General features: G+C 51.4%; 1 protein-coding gene across 2 annotated transcripts; it reads right to left on the bottom strand.

Moving 5' to 3' along the window:
• Nucleotides 1–116: 116 nt before the first annotated feature.
• On the bottom strand, nt 117–14,277 carry Cln6 (CLN6 transmembrane ER protein). 2 transcript variants are annotated; one of them, XR_007978790.1, is made up of 8 exons: nt 14,052–14,277; nt 8,336–8,450; nt 7,016–7,114; nt 5,905–6,093; nt 5,327–5,382; nt 3,873–3,995; nt 1,307–1,659; nt 117–1,243 (listed from the first exon to the last, which is right to left on the bottom strand). XR_007978790.1 is itself a non-coding variant. In XM_052188092.1 (7 exons), the coding sequence occupies exons 1-7, from the start codon at nt 14,123–14,125 to the stop codon at nt 1,389–1,391; spliced, it is 927 nt and encodes a 308-aa protein (XP_052044052.1). In that variant the 5' UTR covers nt 14,126–14,277; the 3' UTR covers nt 117–1,388. The 2 variants fall into 2 exon arrangements, 1 of the variants encoding a protein (XP_052044052.1); XM_052188092.1 differs by having other exon boundaries at nt 117–1,659.
• Nucleotides 14,278–21,160: the final 6,883 nt, after the last annotated feature.

Genomic DNA, 21,160 nt, shown 5'->3' on the forward strand with positions numbered 1-21,160 from the left:
TCTCTCCCTCAGTCCAGAACTCCCACCTGTGCCCCTCCCCTCACAAGACATACACACATACACACACACACACACACACACACACTCCCAAAGCTAGAAACATCCACACACCAGGGTGGGCTTCAAAACAGCCTTTATTCAGGCCTCTCACCCCTGTCACCTCCCCCACCCATGGCATGGTCTAGCCCATAGAAAAACCACAAGGGAAAACTGAGGCGCAGTCCCTGAGAGCAGCAGAAGAGAGGCAGGGCCATGCATAGTGTCCCCAAGACTCACAGCACAGGCCAGTCAGTGCTGACTGCCGAGTGAGGTGGTGGGCTCACCTATATCACATCAAGAGACCTAAATCTGAGGCCTGGGAGGAGGCGGGCTGGGGAGAGGCAGGAGCCGCCATGCTGGGAACAAAGGCACCAGGCAGGTGGTGAGGGGTTCAGGCTGAGATGCATGAGACTGACTTGTAATGCCTCAGACCCTTACAACGGGTCTGAGGAGATCTATAAAACAAGGGCTCAGAACCCAGGCCAGCTTAGAGCTTAGCTGAAAGTGACCAGGGGGCGGGGCCTCTGGCTACCTGGAGCTGGGGTTCTCACAGTATGTGAGTGGGGTGTGAGGTTAGACAAGAGGCTGCGAGAGACACACCCGTGCTGGGCTGAGGGTCTGGGACACAGTAGGTAAAAGAACCACTCTTTCTTGCTGCTGCTGCTGCTGCTGCTGCTGCTGCTGCTGCTGCCCCAAGGGAATCAGTAGCTACCCAGTCCCCAGAGCCACTTGGACCCATGGGACCCTGCAGAGCAGTTGGAGCCCAGAGATGGAATTGCTCTGTTTAAAGCAAAAAAGAAGTTGTGACCCACGGGCAGGCAGCTTCAGGTGAGCCAGGGGCCAGTCAGGTAGCAGTCTCCTGCCTCTGTCCTCACAGCCCTCACCTGCATGTCACCAGAAGACATCTCCATAAGGCCAGCCCAGTCCTGAGAGAGATAGGGGTGTTATTCAGGCACCTCGAATAGTAGTGAGCTACAGGGGAGGCCAGGGGCCAGGATCTTAGCCTCCATGTACGTCCCCAAACCAAATTCCACCTTAAGTCCAAATGGGGACAAAAGAAAAAAACAAAAACAAAAACAAACCCAGATCCTGACCAGAACAGTTGACCTCTCAACAACCCACTCTGCCCATCCCTGCCCCCAATGCACTAGTTCACACTACCACAGTGCATGTAATGTATGCATACATGTACAGATACCATGACCTGTGCATAGTTCACATTACCACAGTGCATGTAATGTATGCATACATGTACAGATACCATGACCTGTGCACAGTTCACATTACCACAGTGCATGTAATGTATGCGCACATGTACAGATACCATGGCCCGTTGCCCCCAGTAGGCCTCACTGTTGACTGCTAACATGCAGTGTGTAGAAGGCCCAGGGCTCAGGAACATAGATGACACCAGGGTACTTCCTTCTGAGTACAGGGTCATTCCACAGCCAAGCAACCCACAGAGCCACTAGTGAGAGGGTGAGCGCGAAGGAATAGAAGAGGAAGAGGCCGTTGCTGTCCAGGAAGAGGCGCCTGCGTTTCTGGTGCAAGACGAGAGCCAGCATGGCAAAGAAGGTGAAGATGAAGAGGATGAAGATCTGGCCCTCGGTGACCAGGTACCTGGAGAGAGAACAGGGGTGGAGGTGACGTGAGTGCCATGGCAACAGCATCCCTGGCATCCTTCTGGGCCAGGTCCTAGGCTGCCCTCCCAGCCAATCAGAACATCTCACCTAGTGAGTGGACGGACCTGGTGTGCCCAGAGGCATCATACTGCTCTGACTTTAAGTGGTTTAATAATGCTCTGCTGGATAGCTAGGTGACAGGGTACATGACTTTAACCCAACACTGGGGAGGCAGAGGCAGGCGGATCATTGTGAGTTCGAGGACAGCCTGATCTATAGAATGAGTTCTAGGGCAGCCAGATCTATATTCAGAGCTGCAAATATGTTTCAGAATAATAATAAAGATAATAATACTCAGATAGGCATGGTGGCTCATAGGTTTACACCGTGCCCAGGAGGCAGAGGCAGACAGGTAGGTCTCTGGCTGCTACACAGCAACTTCCAAGGCTATGGATTGAGAATCACAGGATATCTGGGCTTTGGTTTCTGGCCTTTCTTTCTTTCTTTCTTTTCTTCCTTCCTTCCTTTGTTAAAGATTTATTTATTTTATATATGTGAATACACTGTCACTGTCTTCAGACACACCACAAGAGGGCATCAGAACCCATTACAGATGGTTGTGAGCCACCATGTGGTTGCTGGGAATTGAACTCAGGACTCTGGAAGAGCAGTCAGTGCTCTTAAATGCTGAGCCATCTCTCCAGACCCTTGGTTCGTGGCTTTTCTGACCACATTAGGACACTTCCACATGACAAAAACTGGCTCTGGAGGAGCAAGAGAATGCATTCTTTGCAGAGAACAACATGCAACACATGGTCTCGGTTCTCATACTCCCTGGGGCCTCATCTCCTGCCAGCTTGGTTTCTGGAGACATTTGAATTCGGGGATGCCATCCCAATACATAGAGGCTATTGTCATTACTGTCCCCTTGGAGGCTGGACCACTGTCATCTCCTAGAGTTGTTGCAAACTTGAGTAGAGAGCTCTCAGAGGCACTTGGAGGCTTCTACAGGGTTACCTACCTGTCTGCCTCTAGGGCATCCTGATGCCCACCTGCTCACTTGAGGGGACGTCGTGCAACACCTTTGAATGACAACTTCAAGGCTGTTTTCTCTCGTGTGAGGGTAACATAAAGATCCCCAACTCTGAGGTGTCTGACAGGGTTGTATGGATCTCTTCCTGGGGAAGGCATTTTATTCAGTGCCTGGTGCACTGTAATGGATCTGCCGGTGTCGCTCTAACATGTCAAGGAAGACTGGCAGTGAGCATGCCCAGGCCGAGCCTCTTTCTCTCTGGCATTAATGTCACTATCTCTAATCCCACTCTCAAGGAGAACATAGATTAGCTCTAGTGAGCCTGCTTGTAGGCTGGACAGGCCTTGGAAGGGGCTAGCTCTGACCCAGGAAGAAAGGGCCTTTTTCATGTGGAAGGGGTTTCCCACCTAAAGAGAACCCAGTTCTGCTGGGTCCTTCCTATAATCCCAGTCCTCTGTGTGGGAGAAAGACCTATCTCCAAGGACGAAATGATGGGAAGATAAGGGTCTGGCTGAGGCCTGAGAGGGGGTCTAGCATGGGGACCTCAGAACAAAGGAACAGGAGAAGGAACTAGGCAGGGAAGTCCCCCTGGTCTGTCATCTGGCACCAGGGGGCTTTTCTCTCCCCGCTAGATCCCCACATCTCCTGAGATGGGGAAGGCCAGTATAACTCCTGTTTCAGAGGGGTAAACTGAGGCTTAGAAGGATTCACAGGACACGGAGCTAGAGGTAGACTCCTGGCCTCAAGGTGACTTTGACATGCTGGGAGGTAGGGCCCAGAGGAAAGGGACAGCCTCACCATCTCTGTCTACTTAGTGCTGAGTATCCTGGGAACAGAGATGCCACTTCAAGGCACAGTCCTCACTCAACCCAGGAAGAAGCAGAGGCCTGGGGAAGGCAAGTCTTATGTGGAGGCACACTGCAGGTCTGTGGTCAAGTGTGACCTTTCTCTCTCTCTCTCTTTCTCTCTCTCTCTCTAAGACAGGGTCCATGTAGTCCAACATGGCCTCAAACTTTTATATCCAATGCTAACCTTGAACTCCCAATCCTCCTGTCTCTACCTCCCAAATGCTAGGATTACAGGAGTGGGCCATCACACCCAACGCTGTTTATGTGTGGGTTTTACTGCGGTGGCTCATGCAGTGCCTGTGCCCTTCCCCCACCCCAATGTCCACTCACCAGTAATACAGACCACTGGGCGCCACCAGGAGCAGGGCGGGCCCTGGCATGCGGCTCTCGGCCTTGGAGGGAGTAAAACAGCCACTGAAGTACATGAAGAGGATGAGGAAGAAGGGAATGTACCTGCGACAGAGAGGCAACAGCTTGACAGGCCTGGCCAGGAGCCGTCCCCACCACCTCTCCCCTGGTCCCTCGCATCGTCACACAGCATGTCACTGAGTTGGCATGTCATGCACACTGCTCTACATCCAGCTTGTTCTGCCTTGGAGTCAAGGTAGGAGGAACAGAAACTAAAAGGTGACTTTCATGTAAAGAAGAGTCCCAGGCTCCTGTGACAGAACTGAGGTGAAGGGGTGGGCGCCACGGCCTCCATCTCCTGCCGGGCTTCTTTCTCTGGACTTGGTGTCTGCCCTGTCCTTCATACCACATGGAGACGGGGGGAAGAGGGGCTCTGTCTAGTCCATGTGCCTCAAATACCAGTGCCACACTAGCCTTGAAATTGGGCTACCCGGCAGGGCTGAGGTCAGAGAGAACCCAGTGCTGAGGGAGCCCAAGGAGAGCTGTGGGCCCCCCCACTCACCCTCAGACCACAGGCCCTACCTCATCCACACCACACACACACACACACACACACACACACACACAGAGGCATGCACACAACTTCCAACAGAAAGATTCATCCGTCAAGGTCAGGAGGAGCTGGCAAGAGAGGCCTGCTCAGAGGTCCCCTCGGACCTTCTGAACCAAGAGGATGAAGATCTATAATCTCAGACAGACCCACAGACACCAGTGCTGGGCATGCGTGGAGGAAGCGCCTCAGAGTGCTAGCCCATCACCTCCCAGCTAACAAGTCTTCTCACCTCTTCCCTCTGGCTTTAGTTCATCTTGTGTAGGATGAAGGGCGACAGAAGATGACCTCTCTTTATTTGAGCCCTGAGTCTCTGATTCTGATTTATGACTGAGATTTTCCTGAGTGGCAGTAGTGGCGGTAGCAGGGAGATTCCCCGGGAGTTCTAACATGGGGAACACAAACTGTACCACCTGTACCACCCAGACCTGGCCTGCTGGCTCTTCTCAGCTTTCTACATCCACAACTGTCTCCCGCTCACTGACCCACAACCATCTGTATTTGTTTATCAGGGCTACAGTCCAGCTTCCCCAGCCCCAGGCTCAGGCATGACGAATGAGGACAAACATCTGCTTGCTGCCCTCTAGTGGCCACTATAGAAACCACAGGTAGGAAGGAGGCATTAGGAGGCCCCCTGAAGACTAAGGAAAGCTGGGTCTTCCTAGCATGCTGACCAGGGTCCCACTCATAACACCTTCGCTGAGAGGAGAATACCATCCCAGATGCTCCCCTCAGTGCTGGAGGCCTGGGATCCCGGGAGCCTTGTCCACTATCTCTTGGTGCCTGAACCCTGGATGGAATACAGAGCCATCAGCCGGTCACTCACCACATGCAGTGGCCCAGGTACTCGTCATAGTAGTACAGCAGCTCGAAGGAGTCGATCTGAGAAGGCACAGTGGCAAAGTGAGGGGGGCTGGGACCCTGGGCCCACCCACTCCTGCCCCTTTCAACGCCCCCCAACACACACATTCTCATTCCCTCCCTAGGGTTCCAGAGGGGCCCTGCAGAGCCAGTTACTGTGCTGGATGGTTTTTGTTTGTTTGAGACAGGGTCTGGCTATATAAACCAGGCTGGTCTCGAACTTGTAGCAGTCCCCTTCTCTTTGTCTCCTGAGTGTTGGGGCTATAGACATGCACTTCACAGCCAGTCAGGCCCTGTGTCCCTTTGCAATTAGGAGCACGCTAGTTTGGGTGGAGGTAGACAACAGTCACCTCACTTAGGTGCATGCTGGTAATCCTAGCACTCCAGGAGGCAGAGACAGGAGGGACAGGACTTCAAGACTTCCACAATTTGTGGTTAGCCTTGGCTATAGGAGGCATGATGACCAGCAAGGGGACCTCTTTAGCCTCAAAGCACAGAGGCCCAGGCTGCAGCTGTGGTAGAGTGACAGGGAGGCCGCCTCACCAGAGTCTCCGGCTTGAGCCTCTTGATGATGGGGTTCTCCCTGACGGACAGGTGGTGCTGGTACCCACTGAAGAGCAGGCGATGGTTGACTGAGTCACCCACCAGGTGGATGCTGGCTCCCATGATGAACGTGATGATACTGACGTAGATTATAGACCGTGGCAGCGTCCGCGGGGACCGCTCAATAAGCTGAAGTGAAGAATGAGGTCCATGGCATGCCCCTGCCTCAACTACAATGTGTGATAACCTCTGCCTTCCTTCCTCAGAAAAATGAGATAAAAAACCCCTCTGGAAGATGGGGTTCCTTAGTATGGCAGCCTAGCTCCAGATCAAGGTAGGCTGTAAACCCAGCAGGCTCTGCGAACACACACTTCCTCTCCAGGAACCTGGGGCTGAGGAGTTAGAGGCGGTGCCAGAGCTTCAAGGCAGGACCTGACCAGGCCTGGCCCTTCCACTACCTCAGTGTGTCCTGTGTGCGCCTTGGGTGGGCTAGCATGATGCACAGATCTGATTTTCGAGTGACAGCCCCAACAAACAGAAAATGTCAGGGTCTCACGAAAGTGTCACGAAATAAGCATGGGCGTTCTAAAGCCACAGAGACCGGGTCTTGAGGCTGTGCTTCTCCCACTTTTAGAGATTTGAAATGTCTTTCATTTTTAATTTATTTTAAGATGTATCTATTTTATGTATATGAATACACTATAGCTGTCTTCAGATACCCCAGAAGAGGGCATCAGACCCCATTCCAGATGGTTGAGAGCCACCATGTGGTTGCTGGGAATTGAACCCAAGACTTTTGGAAGAGCAGTCAGCACTCTTAACCGATGAGCCATCTCTCCAGCTCTCATTTTTAAATTTTTAAAGAAACATTTACCTATTTCTTGTGTGTATTTATGTAGGCACACATGTAAAGATCAAAGGGCAATCTGTGGGAGTTGTTTCTCTTTTCTGTCATGTGGGGATGAAATTCAGGTTGTCAGGCTTGGCAACAAATACCTGACCCACTGAACCAGCTTACAAGAGCATGAAATGTGTATGTTGTGTGTGTGTGTGTGAGAGAGAGAGAGAGACAGAGACAGAGAGACAGGGAGGAAGACGGGCCAGTCTGTACCTTTAGCAGAAGGAAGGGCGTGATGACGTTGTAGGCCATGTGAAAGTAGTCTCCGACACTCGGCTTGTTGAGAGGAAACCACTGGATCGGGAATACCAACTGGGGAAGAGAGCGTGCACTCACAGGAAGGCCCACAGATCCCTGGGCACCAGCCCCCGACAGACACTGAGCGCTTCCTGTGTTCTCTTGGGACCCCTTAAGCAGCCCCAGGCCAAAAGGACTCCCAGAGATAAGTGGACTTCCCAGTCATGCACTATGTGCGCGATCCAGGGCCTGTTGTAGGCCCTCCACATGACAGCACCTTTTTTTTTCTCCAATTTTTATTTTTTACAGTTTTATATTTTATTTAATCTTTTATCTAAGGACAAAACACATTAAAATCTAAAATTCTTCCTAATTTGAAAACCTTTCTTTTTCCTTCAGCCTTTTTTTAAACCAAAAATACGCTCTCACAGTCGCATTTGTTTAATTCCACTGACTGCGTTAAGCGTCAAAGGCCTGCTGAACCTTTCGCTGTACAGATCTGTGTAGGTCTTTCATTCCTTGATTAGGTTTATTTCAGGGCATTTTGTTTTGTTTTTCAGGCTACTGTGAATGGGACTGTCTTTCTGATTTCTTTCTCAGTCTAGATCTGTCTGGTATAGAGGAAGGTTACAGATTTGGGTGTGTTAATTTTGTCACCTGTCACTTTGCTGCAAGTGCTTCACAGCTGGGCTTGTTTTGTCTGAAGACAGGTCTCTCTTACATGTAGTTCAGACAGGCCATCAAAGCACATGTTTAGTGTGGAAGGTCAAACTTCATTAGCAGAAGCAGCAATTTGCATATATTGCTATAGAGATATATTTTAATGTAAAGCAATCAAAGTACAGAATATAGGGTATAGAACAATTTGGTTAGAAAAAAAAATAAAAGAAATTTCTGTATATGTTTACATAGCCAGATAAAGGAATGGAAGGGTATGCCCCAGCCCCTCAGAGACGGGAGGGGGATGGGACCAGGAGGGTCTAACACTTCCTTATTTTGGGACTTCTACTCCCACTACTTGGAAGTGACTTTAATTATTACAAATTTGGTCAGTTATAATATGCAAAACCAGCTAACGGGCCTCCCCTCCAGAGGCTGTCTAGCTCAATGATTTTGTTAGACCTGGCCTGTCTACTTCAAGGTGGGCTACAGGGAACACAGGATGACGACTGGGCCCCACCCAGGCTCTCACCTGCCTGGCTGGCCAGTCACACGGCTGCAGAATATAAAAGCCTCTGGGTTCCCTACAAGAAGTGACATCTGTGAGGCCACTCAGCAGGACTCAGCCGCACTTACCATGGCAATGGGGCGGCCAAAGTCCAGAACCCAGTTCTGCAGTGTGAAGTAGAACCAGAGGTCAAAGTGGAAGGGGGCTGTGCGGTCTTTGTCCTCGGCCTTCACGGAGCCATGCCTGGTGAGAAATGAGAGACTAGGCCTAGGAAAGACAGAGGTCTGGGCAGAACATGCATGCTATCTAGATGGGACAGTAGGTTTCAGGTGCCCAGATACCCTGTGACTCAGGAAGTCACTGTCAAGCCTCCATTACAGAATGACAGCAGGAACAAAGCAAGACATGAAAGACGAATAGAGAGGGCTGGAGAGATGGCTCAACGGATAAGAACACTGACTCCTCTTCCAGAGGTCCTGAGTTCAATTCCCAGCAACCACATGTTGGTTCACAACCATCTGTAATGGGATCTGATGCCCTCTTCTGGTGTGTCTGAAGACAGCGACAGTATACTCACATATATAATATAAATAAATAAGTCTTTAAAAACAAAAGAAAAGCTGGGCGGTGGTGGTGCAGTCGGGCAGTGGTGGCGCATGCCTGTAATAGCACTCTGGGAGGAAGAGACAGGCGGATTTCTGAGTTCGAGGCCAGCCTGGCCTACAGAGGACAGCCAGGGCTACACAGAGAAACCCTGTCTCAAAAAAAAAAAAAAAAAAAAAGGAAAAAAAGAAATGGGAGACATCAAGTACGATGACAGGCGCCTGTGCCAAGCACCCAGCAGCCTCCAGGCACCATGGTCGGTCGGTGTCTCATTGCCTGAGCGCTTTCGTGTCTTTACGTGCACATGGGTGCCTGGAGTTACAAGGGGCTGCCTGACATGGGTGCTAGGAACTGAACGCTGGTCCTCTGCAGCACTCAGCAGTGCGCACTTAAAACCACTGAGCCACCTCTCCAGTCCCAAGTTGACGGGTGCACAGAAACTCTGAGAGTTGACTGTTACCTCGTTTATAAATGGAGGGAAAAGCATCTAATAGACCACGTGTCTGGACCTAAATCAATAGGCTTCAGGGTTTATTCTTCTAATCTCCATCCCACAGTGTGTCCATGGTGACAGTCACAGAACAGTGGGGACTCCTCAACTACAGATGTGCTTGGGGAGGCTGGACTGTTATCTTCCTTACCAGGACACATCAGAGCCTGGGAAAGACGCCAGCAAGGACTCAGTGGTGTGGGAAACACGAGGTGAGGTAAGTCCCACCGGACATCACGAGCCTGTGCCCTCTCAAAGCACTTGGTCCCCTGCTGCTCACAGATGCACTCAAGTTCACAGGCTTCTCTTCCTATGGGAGGGCTTCTCTGAGAAAGCATCTCCAAACCACACCAGCCCTACAGGGAGCAGCATTCCTCAGTAACTCAAGCCGCCATGACAGCATGAGGCGGTGTTGTGCTCTTCCAACTAGCCCTCGGAAGGGGAGTTTTTTTTTTAAATACTTACTAATCCCAGCACTTGGGAGGCAGAGGCAGGTGGATTTCTGAGTTCGAGGCCAGCCTGGTCTACAGAGTGAGTTCCAGGACAGCCAGGGCTACACAGAGAAACCCTGTCTCGAAAAACCAAAAAAAAAGAAAGAAAAAGAAAAGGATTTACTTATTATTATAAGCGAGTACACTGTAGCTGCACCAGAAGAGAGCATTCGATCTCCTTGCAGATGGTTGTGAGCTACCATGTGATTGCTGGGATTTGAACTCAGGACCTCCGGAAGAGCAGTCAATGCTCTTAACCACTGAGCCATCTCTCCAGCCCAGGAGGGGAGCTTTTTAAAAATAAATTTTTTAAATGGATATTTGGGTGTATGAGCACGCACGTCTACCATGGCATGCATATGGAGGGTAAAAGGCTTTGTTCAAGGCTGCTCTCTTTCCCACTGAAGATGAAAATCAGATCCTCGGGCTTAGGGGGTACCTTAACCCACAGAGCCGTGTCAGCGGCCCCCAAGGAGAGATCAGCAGGCTCCCCAACTCTCCAGCATCCCCATCTGTCTCTTACTTACCCAGAGACAAACACTGGAAACTCCTAGGATGAAGGGGACAGTCTCACTATCCTGTGTGAATGGTCAGAACAGACATGGGTGGTGTGGATCCCTGCCTGATCTCCAGAGATCAGCTCTGTCCAGTTGGTATCCCTCCCCTACAGGCATGTGGTCCTCTGTCCTATATTTGCTGAGCTCAGCTAATTAGCTCCCACTAATCCCAAAGATAAACAGAGGGACCAAGCCACCCAGAACCAGGGAGGCAGGCCTCTGGGGGTCCGTGGTCCTGTAAAAGGCAGATAGAGAAGGCTTTCCGAAGTCAGCATAGCCTTCTGTCCCCCCCTAGTGCCCCACCATACTCATCACCAACACACTCATCATTACAAGAAGCTAAGACCCCAGGCAGAGGCGTCGGAGGCAGGGGTGTTCCCTACTGCTTTTAGAGATGCCGAGGCTCTGAGGTCAGAATTCAGCCACTGTCGCCCGCCCACACCCACGCAGCTGCTGTGACTACTTTTATTACCTCTTTCCCAATTCTTGCTTCTTCCCCAAGAGGTAGTGTTAGCCACAGGGAGAGCTTGGTGAACTGGGGAAAGCGTGCCTTGTGGTGCTGGCTCTCTAGGATGTAAGCCCCAAGGCTGCCTGGGATGAAGGTTCCACCCTCCATAGACAGCCAAGAGAAAATGAAGTGGCCTCAAAGAATGGGTGTGCGTGCGCACACGCACATGCATCCACACTCGGGAAGAGTGTTCATGTGTCACACGCCAGGCTGCCTCAGGACATATGTGCTGGCACCTTTTGCTGGGGTTGATTGTGGTGGTGGTGCTGAGTTCACACTAACTGCACCGAAATGCGGGAGTTCTGTATAGCACAGAACTCAAGCCCGAGTCTCTGTGCTCTTAACATCTTACTAGTCCGATTACTGATTACTGTAATAAACCGGCTGGCATTTGAGGTCAATCTAGAAAAGGATTCGTGTAGCCAGGAACAATATCAGAACTTACAAAAAAGAAGGGTGCTTTAAGGCGGGGACTGGCACTTTTAACCAGGAAGAAAAGCTACTTGAGAGCAGGAGGAAAGGCCTGGGGGAGAAGGCACTGCAGAAATCCCAGGCCTATCAGGGACAGAGCTGGCCAGGCCTAAGACAGGGCAGACAGTCAGGTTAACTATGCAGACTGCTGGGAGTTCTGTGACAGCACCCCAGGACAGTCCCTGTCTGTCCTTCCTCTTTATCATTTTCAGAACAGGCCTCAAACAAGTCGGGAGTGGTGAAGAGTTTGCCGGGAGGGGGAGGGGGTCCTCTGTGTTTCATTCTGAAGCCCCCAACTCAGACAGAGCTGGGATGCTTGGTATAAAGAATAAAGGGGCCAGGAGGTGTTACGTACCCCTAATCCCCGCACTCAAGAGGCAGAAGCACGGGGATCTCTGAGTTCCTAGCAAGCTTGGTTTATAGACTGAGTTCTACGACAGTCTGGACTCCACAGAGAAACCCTATCTAGAGAGAGAGAGAGAGAGAGAGAGAGAGAGAGAGAGAGAGAGAGAGAGAGAGAATAAAGGGGTTTTGAAAGTGCACACATGGGGAAATGGGGGCACTTGGCGCACGCCTCTAGAAATTACACAAGAGGCTCCTCACACTAAAGGCTCCTTAACAATCTCTCCCTCTATCCCAGGAAGCACTTCAGTAAACGGGAAACCCTGACTGACATCAGTGCAGCCTAGCTTAGAGGGCAGGTAGGGAAAGAGGGAGCAGCCAGGCAGAAGGGGGGCCGTGAGCTCGGGAGTCGGGACTCACACACATGGCTGTTCAGAATCCCGCTCCACACACTGTCTCTCCGTGTGTGCTTGCCCTGTGTGATTTCCTCAGCCTGATAAAAGCCTTCCTTTACCAGCAACACACAGACAAAAGACAGGCAGACATCTGAAACGTTTTCTTCTGTGGGGCTTTGACAGTGATGGCAGATCACACAGGGGACAGAGCCACCTTCCCTCAACACCCAAGGTCCTGTCTGGAAGATGAGCAACCTCGAGCTTGTCCCAAGTTCCTGACTCCAAACTTGCCAGCCTCAGCCCCCAGGTCATGCCGGTCCTAGGTCCCTGTCAGGAGAGACAGGCAGACTGAAGGATAGTGGTGAAAGCCAATGCCAGGTAACCTGAGGCCAGCCCGGCCTTTGCTCCTGCTCCCCTCCTCAGCCTCCCAGTCTCCCACATGGGGGACACTGACACCGCCACAGCTGGGAAGCCAGGGCCACACAGCAGCATCTGCAAGCCTGGGAGGCCAGCCGGAAGGCGAAGGCTGGTCTAGAAGCTCTGTGAGGAGTGGAGGGCTCCAGCTCCTGATAACCAATGAGATGCCTGACATAGGAGACCCAGACATTTCAATAAAAATGAAGATGTGCAGACAAACAACACTGAGGAAAAAAAGAAAACGTCACAGACGGCGGCTGTGGTGTTGCTCACCTTACAGCACGCAGGAGGCAGTCTGGAGGATCTGAGTTCGAGGCCAGCCTGGTCTACAGATGGAGTTCCAGGACAGCCAGGGCTACACAATAGAGACCCTGTCTAAACACAACAGAAAACCAAAGACAGCCTAAATAATGTAAACACTGTAACATCAATGCACAGCTAACAGGTAGAAAACAACCGTGACAGCCAGAAATGTGGGAAGAGAATTTTGACCCCCTTAGTGGCGTGGGCAGCTTGCCAAATGCTGAACTTGTGGAAGGTGTTGGGGTGTTATACAGCCTGAGCCTCAGTCTGACCAGGCTCCCTACCGCACACTGGGCCTACTTCCTTATCAGTCAGATGATGAAGTAATTCTTAGGAGAGTAAAGGGAAAAGAAGCTGCTCTAATGTGCCTAAGGGCAAATCCGCCATGATTGTGTGTGTGTGTGTATGCCTGAGCACGTGTGTGTGTGTGTGTGTGTGTGTGTGTAAACTAAGATGTCTACCATGTTACTAAGCCCCCAGAGCTCATAGGATGACCACCAGATAGAAATGTCACTAGAAGCCGCACAGCACAAACTCAGAGAATTGCTCCCGAGTCAAAGCACCAACAGCCCACGTGTTCTTCCGAACTATGCAAAGGCTGGCCTCAGCCCGGCCTCCCCAAACTTTCCCCACCATCCCAGACCACACCAGGGACTTCCTAAAATTTACCTGATGCACACACGTGCTCAAAACTCTTTGGCTCTTTGGTACCACACTGAACTACATGCCCTAGAAACCTGCCTCTGCCTCCTGAGTGATGGGGTTAAAAGCATAGTGTCTGTCCTCTGCTCAACTCCTCCAGAAAGCCCTCCAGGACTGCTGTCAGCTGCTTTGGCTCCGACTTGCCTGTTTGCCATCTGGCACTTGACAGGTGCTTAATCAATACGTGTGACATTCACTTATGGTCAGTGAAGGGAGGAGGACTGGAGGAAAAGATGAAAGGGCGGGCTGTGCCTCTGGCTCTGCCCTGTCGGGCCAGATAAGCCCCAGACATCTCCCCTCTGAGGGAAGGGTCCCTCACTCAGTTGGGGAACGTGCGCTTCCCGCTGTCCCGGGTAACGGCCCCCTTTTCCTGCGCGCCGAGCCTCCTGATTCAGAGCAGAGTCAGTCTTGCCCGGAGCAGGAGGTTCCTGAAAACTTGGAAGTGGCGCGGGGACTCAGCCGAGCTGGCCGGGGTGACCTCCGAGTGCCTAACCCCTGAGGTTCCCCCAACCCTGGCGAGGTCGCTCAAACTCTCGCGGCCTCCCTGTCCCCGCTCCGCGCGCACCTGGCCTGCACGAACGCGACACCGGGGCCGCCCGCCGCTCCCGGGAGCTGCCGCCTCCGCGCCGCCGCCTCCATGGCCGCCACACTCGGCCTCGCCTTCCGGGAGGAGAGACGGCTGCGCCGGCCGCGCGGAGCCTCGGCGCCCAGCGCGGGGAAGGCTGGGCGGGAGGCGAGCGCGCGGCCCCGGGGCGGGAGAGAGGGAAGCGAGCGCGGGGCCCCTGGGCGGGCGGAAGGGAAGGGGGAGGAGCAGGAGGCTGGAGGGGAGGAGCAGGAGGCTGGAGGGGAGGAGGGAGGGAGAGAGGGAGGAGAGGGAGGGGAGGAGGGAGGGGAGAAACCGCAGGAAAGAGCAGGGTTGGGTGGGGGGGAGATCTGGTGAAGGGAGGCGGATGGGGAGGGGCTTAGGGAGGGACGGGAGAGGAGGATGGTGAGGGATGGGGTGGGTGTGGAGAGGAGGAAGGAGAAGTGGGGAGGGACTGAAGGAGGAAGGAGGGAGAAGGGAAGAGGAATGTGGGGAGGGGAAGAGGTGAGAGAAAGCTGGAGGGCGATCTCTGCTTGAGAAGGAGGGGCCTAACTTATGTCCCAGAGGTCTCGGGTCTGAGCTGGATCTGTACAGGGCTGAGGATGCTTGGCGCCTGGGTGGTTGTTTTTGTTTGTTTGATTGTTTGTGTTTCTTTCCTGGGTCCTCTGCATTTCTGCAGGCAGGAAGCCTTGCCTAGCCCGGCTGAGGGTACTGGACAGAGCTGAACCCGGACGAGAATGACCAAGCTGTGAGGTCATCAGAAGGCCTGGGGTCTTTCAAGTCCTTCAAACTGTGCTGGGATCCCTCCTTCCTTCCTCGGATTAAAGACTGCTTGATAAACTATCAACAGTGTTTTGATGGGTGAAGAGTATAGAGAATTCTCTCCTAGTTGGGGGACAATGAGGTGATCCAGAATCCAGTCCTGGCTTTGTCGGTCCGGCTGGGCTTGGGGAAAGACACACAACCCTTCCTCATTCAGACATGTTCACGACGTCCTGAGTTCTGTGCAGGACCCAATGAGCCCTGTTCAAAAGTGCTCCTGTTTGTAGCCAATGATAGTGGTGGAGAAAGTTCTGAGGGTTGTGTGGACAAAGAGACAGTAAGGCCAAACAGGCCTCACAGGAAAGATAGCTGACAGGGAAGTGTGAACTGGAGGCGGGAAAGAGTTCCAGGCAGTGGGAGCAGCCAGAATTCCCTACATACTCCCACACCCCTGTCCAGAGACCGACAGGCCTGACTGGAGGAGTGGAAAGTTGTGGGAGAACCACGCTGCTCAGGGAAATGAGTGACAGGCTGAGATGGGGGAGGGACAGGATTAGGTTGGACCCCCTCCATCCCTGAGAACCTCAGGAAGCAGCTCAGGAAGGGCGCTGGCAGGAGACTGGCATATGTGTGCATTTCAGGCACAGGCATTCACAGGTGGGTGAGAAGAGGCAGAAGCGGAGATGGAGGCGGTGCGGCGTGTAGGGTACCAGGTTCTAATGAGGGTCCTGGACTGTAACAGTAATGGTGGGTGGGGGTGACATTCGCAGTGGTGTGGGAGCTATCTTCGTTGGATGCATGGCTATAAGAGGAGAGTTTAGATGTGGCCCAGTTCTGCGTCTAAGGGGGTGGAGCAATAAGACGTCATCTTTGGACTCACGAAGCTTGGGTTGGGTCAGGATACTGTTGGACCTATGGTCTGAAGCTCAGACATGTCTGTAGGAGCCTGGCAGATAGACCGAGTCTTAGGAACACAGACGGCATCCACAACCCAAGGAGACAACTGTCCCTGTGAGAAAAGAAAACAAAAGCCAAACAGGAGAAGCATCTGCAAGGCACACTATCTGAGGACCAGTGTAGCAGCGGCTCAGATAAATTGCTCAGCCCCTCCCAGACTCAGTTTACTCATCTGTAACAGAGGGAACGTGATTTCATCTATAGCTTTGAGAGTATGGTGGGCAAAGAAATGCATGAGCCTCTTGTAGACTGTCTGGCTCTGTTGGGCTGGTTTTGTTGGAGTGTGTGTGTGTGTTCATGCGTGCGCTCATGTGTGCATGTGGTGTGTGTGTGAGTGTGTGAATGTGTGATCTTGGAGATTGTGCACACCTACAGGCAGGTGCGTGTGGGAGCCAGAGGTCTTCACTGGGTGTCTTCCTCGGTTGTTTCTCTTATTTTTGGAGACAGGGTGTCTCACTGGGCCTGGAGCTTATCAGTTTGGCTAGACAGGCTGTCCCGTGAGCATCCGGGATCTACCTGCCATTGTTCCCCAGCAGTGGGTTACAAATGTGCCGCATACACCTGGCTTTTCAAGCGAAGGCTGGGGGTCCAACCTGGGGTCTTCATGCTTGTGCAGTACCACTCTGCCCACTGAGTGCCCACTCCCAGCCTGTTCTGAGGGCCCCTGCTATGCTACAGGGGAGTTGAACTCTGATTTTTTTTATTATTATTTTTATTATTCTTATGAAAGTTATTCTTCCCTGCTTTGGTCAGACCTGCCTGGACTACTTGACCATGAGAGGCTGGGGTTGTCTGCCTCAAAATCATTCTCTCCAGCCCAGAGGCCACACCTAAATTGTTGCTATGGTAGCTACTAAAGGCTACATTTGTTTCAATGCATTTTTTTATTTTTCTTTATCTTATTTCCTTCCTTTTTCTTTTCTTTTTTAAGATTTATTTATTGTTATATGTAAGTACACTGTAGCTGTCTTCAGACACACCAGAAGAGGGCATCAGATCTTATTACAGATAGTTGTGAGCCACCATGTGGTTGCTGGGATTTGAACTCAGGACCTTTGGAAGAGCAGTCAGTGCTCTTAACCACTGAGCCATCTCTCCAGCCCCTTCTTTTTTCTCTTTTCTTTTTTCTTTTTTTTAAATAGCATCTTATGTAAACCAGTATAGCCTCAAGCTTACCATATAGCTAAGGATGACCTTAAACTTTTTAAAAAAGATTTATTTATTTTATTTATGTGAATACACTGTAGCTGTCTTCAGACACAGCAGAAGTGGGCATCAGATCCCATTACAGATGGTTGTGAGCCACCATGTGGTTGCTGAGAATTGAACTCAGGACCTCTGCAAGAGCAGTTGGTGCTCTTAACCACTGAACCATCTCTCCAGTCCTGGACCTTAAACTTTTGATGTCTTTGTCTCCACCCTGAATGCTATTTATTGAATTTTGCTCAGTTTCAAGACTCTCTGAAGCTAGGCAACTCTATCCCCAGCCCTCCTTCCGTGACTTTTTTCCTTTTATCTCTTTTATCTTGCCTATGTCATAACTGGAACAAGTGATGTCCTGATTTGGGAGCAAAAACACCAGCGGCCTGAGCTGAAGTAATGTTCAAGGTCAGCCAATGGCAGCACCCAAACCAGGTCCTCGGCTTAATTCGCAGGAATCTGATCAGTGGATTGATGCTGCTGTGGCTTCCCGCTCTGACCTGATCTCTCCCCCTCTGTGGCTTTGCAATGCTGCTAGGCTGCAAAGGGAGGGGCTGAGAAACCCAGATGTGATCATGAAGTTAATAGCCCTTGGGTGGGCTTCCAGCCATCAGAGAATGAGGCTGTATAGAGGGGGGGAGCCTGTGACCCATTTAATCCTCCAATTACTTAAATACCAACAAATCAGCCTTCAGGCAGAAGTACCAGCTGCTGCCTAGGGGAGAGGATCCAAGCAGCTGGGGCAGGCTTTCCTGGATGGACACAGCCCGAATTCCAGGGTCTGATGGTGTCACAGGCCTGTTCTTTCCCATCCTGTCAGCTCCCTTGAAGAACATTGTCTCCTTTAGCTCTTAAATTCCATGGAAGTATGCTGTGGAAGGTAAAGTGAGTGCCAGCTCCTGGGCACCGAGGGGCATGCTGGGCGGCGAGGGGCATGCATTTTCAGGACCTCGTTTGTGATTTTATGGGGACATGATTCCTGCACACCAAGGCCTCAATTATCAATGTCCAGCAATTGAATGATTTGTAGAGGAGCCCTAAAAGGTTATCCAGGGCAGAGCTAGGCCTCTCTCTCTCTCTCTCTCTCTCTCTCTCTCTCTCTCTCTCTCTCTCTCTCTCTCTCTCTGCTTTGTTTTCCTACACAGGGTTTCTCTAGCTAGGCTGTCCTGAAAGTCAAGATCAGGCTGTAGGTCCCTCTGTAGACCAGGCTGGCCTCAAACTCACAGAGATCTATCCGCTAGTCTCTACCTCCTGAGTGCTGGGATTAAAGGCATGTGTTGGTTTCTGCACAAAAGATCTTGTTTGCTCATTGCGTGCGCGCGCACCACACAGGCCGCGGGGATGCGGTGGAGACGTGGGCCGCAATGAGATACACCAGGCCAAACAGTTCCATGTGGGACTTTATTTAAGATGGGGAAGGGGTAGTGGGCGGGAAGGAAGAAGAGAAAGAGAAAAGGATAAAGAGGAAAAGAGGGGGGGAGAAGTGCTGCCTGGTTATATACCGGTGGTGCCGTAATTACAGGTAAAGGTAGGCTATGGAATTCTGGGTAAACGGCAGCTGTTGCCTTGGCAACAGACCTATACATCGTCTTAATTGTCGCTTGTATGACGTCACAAGCCTCGCAGGTCTCGGTACCTACAGCATGCACCATCTCTTCCCAGCTCAAGTGTTCAAGATTGTACATCACTTGAGTTGGTTTAGGTAGTTTGGAAAACAGTTAAACTTTTCTTAGAAAGTTAAATATGAGTCAGCACATGACCCAGCCAGCCCGTCTCTAGGTGTTTATCTAGCATCTGTTCACAGGAAGACTTGCGCCTGACGGGTTCCTGGCAACCTTATTGTAATAATTCTAAACTAAAACCAAGAACATGCACAGTTGCATGGATTACACTTGCTGTGGAGCATTCTAGTAACGGAGCCTATTCCCTCTTAGGAGCTCAGAGCCCCTGGCACAGGTACGAGTACAGGTGAATATCAAAAGTGTCAACATCAAGAGAAAAGACCCAAACAGAAAATCCTGAGCCATTCTATGACATTTAGGAAAAGGCGAGACTGGTTGTTGGGGGTTTGTCTAAGCTCCACCCCACACCTACCTGGCAATAGCCAGGTATGCCCCGCCCCAGAGATCTGGCCCACTATAAGAAGGGCTACTTGCTCCTCCTCTCCCTCTTTGCTCTCCGCTCTCCCACCTACTCTCACCTCTCTGCCCCTGGGGTTCTTCCCCCCCTCCACGTGGTCATGGCCGGCCTCCACTCTCTCTATTCTCTCTCTCTCTCTCTCTCTCTCTCTCTCTCTCTACCTCTCTCTCTCTACCACTAACTCCCATCCCCTATTCTGAATAAACTCTATTCTATACCATGTCTGTGTGTGTGTGGTCCCTCAGGGGCAGAGGTGCCCAGGCAAGGGCCCGCCTGGCCACACTCACCTAACCCCCTATACTCCCCCCTTTAAGCCTCATCATCCTGCTGCCAAAAGTCCTCCAATGGTGCTCAAAGTCCTTCACTGGTGGCAGATGCTGTGGCATGGGACCGTAAAGTACCACGGAGCGGAGGGAGGAGGAGTTCAAGGTTATCCTTGGCTATTGAAGTTTGCAGCAAAACAAAACAACCTAAAACAAATAAATACTGACTGCAGTCGACATTGGACAGGACTAAGAAACTGCCCTCAAATAAAAGGCTAACTCAGCCTGGCAGTGGTGGCGCACGCCTTCAATCCCAACACTCCGGAGGCAAAGGCAGGCTGATCTCTGTAAGTTTGAGGCCAGCCTGGGCTACAGGGTGAGTTTTAGAACAGCCAGGGCTATACAGAGAAAACCTGTCTCAGCAACACCCCCCCCCCCCAAAAAAAAAACCAAAGCAAAATAAAAACAAAATCCTGAGATGCACCATCTTACAGGAAGCAAGAAAGAGTGATTACTTCCAAGCTTTGGGCGGCTCAGTAAGAGACACATAGTAAGTGTGAGGCTACGTCACTATCTGTCACTATAGCAACGTCGTCACTATCTGTCACTATAGCATCGTCAGCCTGCTGGAAAGCCAGCTCCTTTGTCCTCGAGGTTCTTCAAGCCTGAAGTTTAAGAGGAAAGCTCTTCACAGAGTTGTTCACTTCCATTCCCGTCTCTCATGCTCCTCTGCATCTCCTGATCTTCCTGGGATGGGCTTCAGTGCCAAAAACAGAATAAGGCCAAACCAATCTATGCATAATGCATGGATAACCTAGGAATTAGCTTTCCTCCCAACGCAGGTAACCCTCCTGGTTAGACATTAAATTAACTATTCATTGCCTCGGATACAAGATCCTTTACCAAACAATAAGCAAGTTGCATTCTTAATGGGCCCTGCTGGCAAAACTGCTTCCTTCTGGCCAGCTAGACAATAAACCAGAGGCAGTTCTCGGGTACCTGTCAGTCAGTAAGCATCTCTTGAGCTGCATCAGAATGAAGCAGCAGGGACCAATCGCTCTGCCTTCCTTTCTTCCTCTTCTGAGTCCTGCTTGTGTGGAGTCCAAGGTCTACGGCAGGCCACCTCCCTGCATCCCTCCTGCGGTTACTGCGTGAGCCAGTGTCTCTTACTGAACCTGACTCTGTCTAGGCTGGCCTGCCAAGGAGTGTCAAGGATTCTCCTCGACCCCAGCGCTGGCCTTACAGGCCTGTGCTGCCACACCTGGATTTCACGTGGGTTCTGGAGATCAGAATGCAGCTTCCCCATGCTCATGTGAAAGGTACTTTAACGACTGAGCCATCTCCCAAGGGCCCCTCCCCTTCCTGCTTTGCTCTTGTTTTCAAACAAGGTCTTACTATATAGCCTCGGCTACCTTGAGGCTTGCTACATTGACCAGGCTGGCCTTGAATTGAACGGATGGACATCTGCCTGCCTCTACCTCCCGAGTGCTACAACTAGAGGTGTGTACCACCTCTCTTTGAGAGATATTCTTGTCTTAGGATCATTCTTTTTTTTTTTTTTTTTTTTAAGTTTTTCAAGACAGGGTTTCTCTGTATAGCCCTGGCTGTCCTGGAACTCACTCTGTAGACCAGGCTGGCCTCGAACTCAGGAATCCGCCCAACTCTGCCTCCCAAGTGCTGGGATTAAAGGTAAGAGATACTCTTACATGTCTCCTCAGACTTACTCTGTAGCCAGGATGACCTTGAGTCCTGATCCTCCTGAGAGGATCC

The sequence above is a fragment of the Apodemus sylvaticus genome, chromosome 7, assembly GCF_947179515.1.
Source record: "Apodemus sylvaticus chromosome 7, mApoSyl1.1, whole genome shotgun sequence".
Classification (NCBI taxonomy): Eukaryota; Metazoa; Chordata; class Mammalia; order Rodentia; family Muridae; genus Apodemus; species Apodemus sylvaticus.

Bases quoted from the DNA above. Each gene is read 5' to 3' on its own strand.
- Cln6 (XM_052188092.1), bottom strand. From the start codon at position 14,125: ATGGAGGCGGCGGCGCGGAGGCGGCAGCTCCCGGGAGCGGCGGGCGGC. The intron at 8,451-14,051 runs GTGCGCGCGGAG...ATTTCTCACCAG, and splicing joins GTCGCGTTCGTGCAGGCCAG to GCATGGCTCCGTGAAGGCCG. The intron at 3,996-5,326 runs GTGAGTGACCGG...TCTCTGTCGCAG, and splicing joins TACCTGGGCCACTGCATGTG to GTACATTCCCTTCTTCCTCA.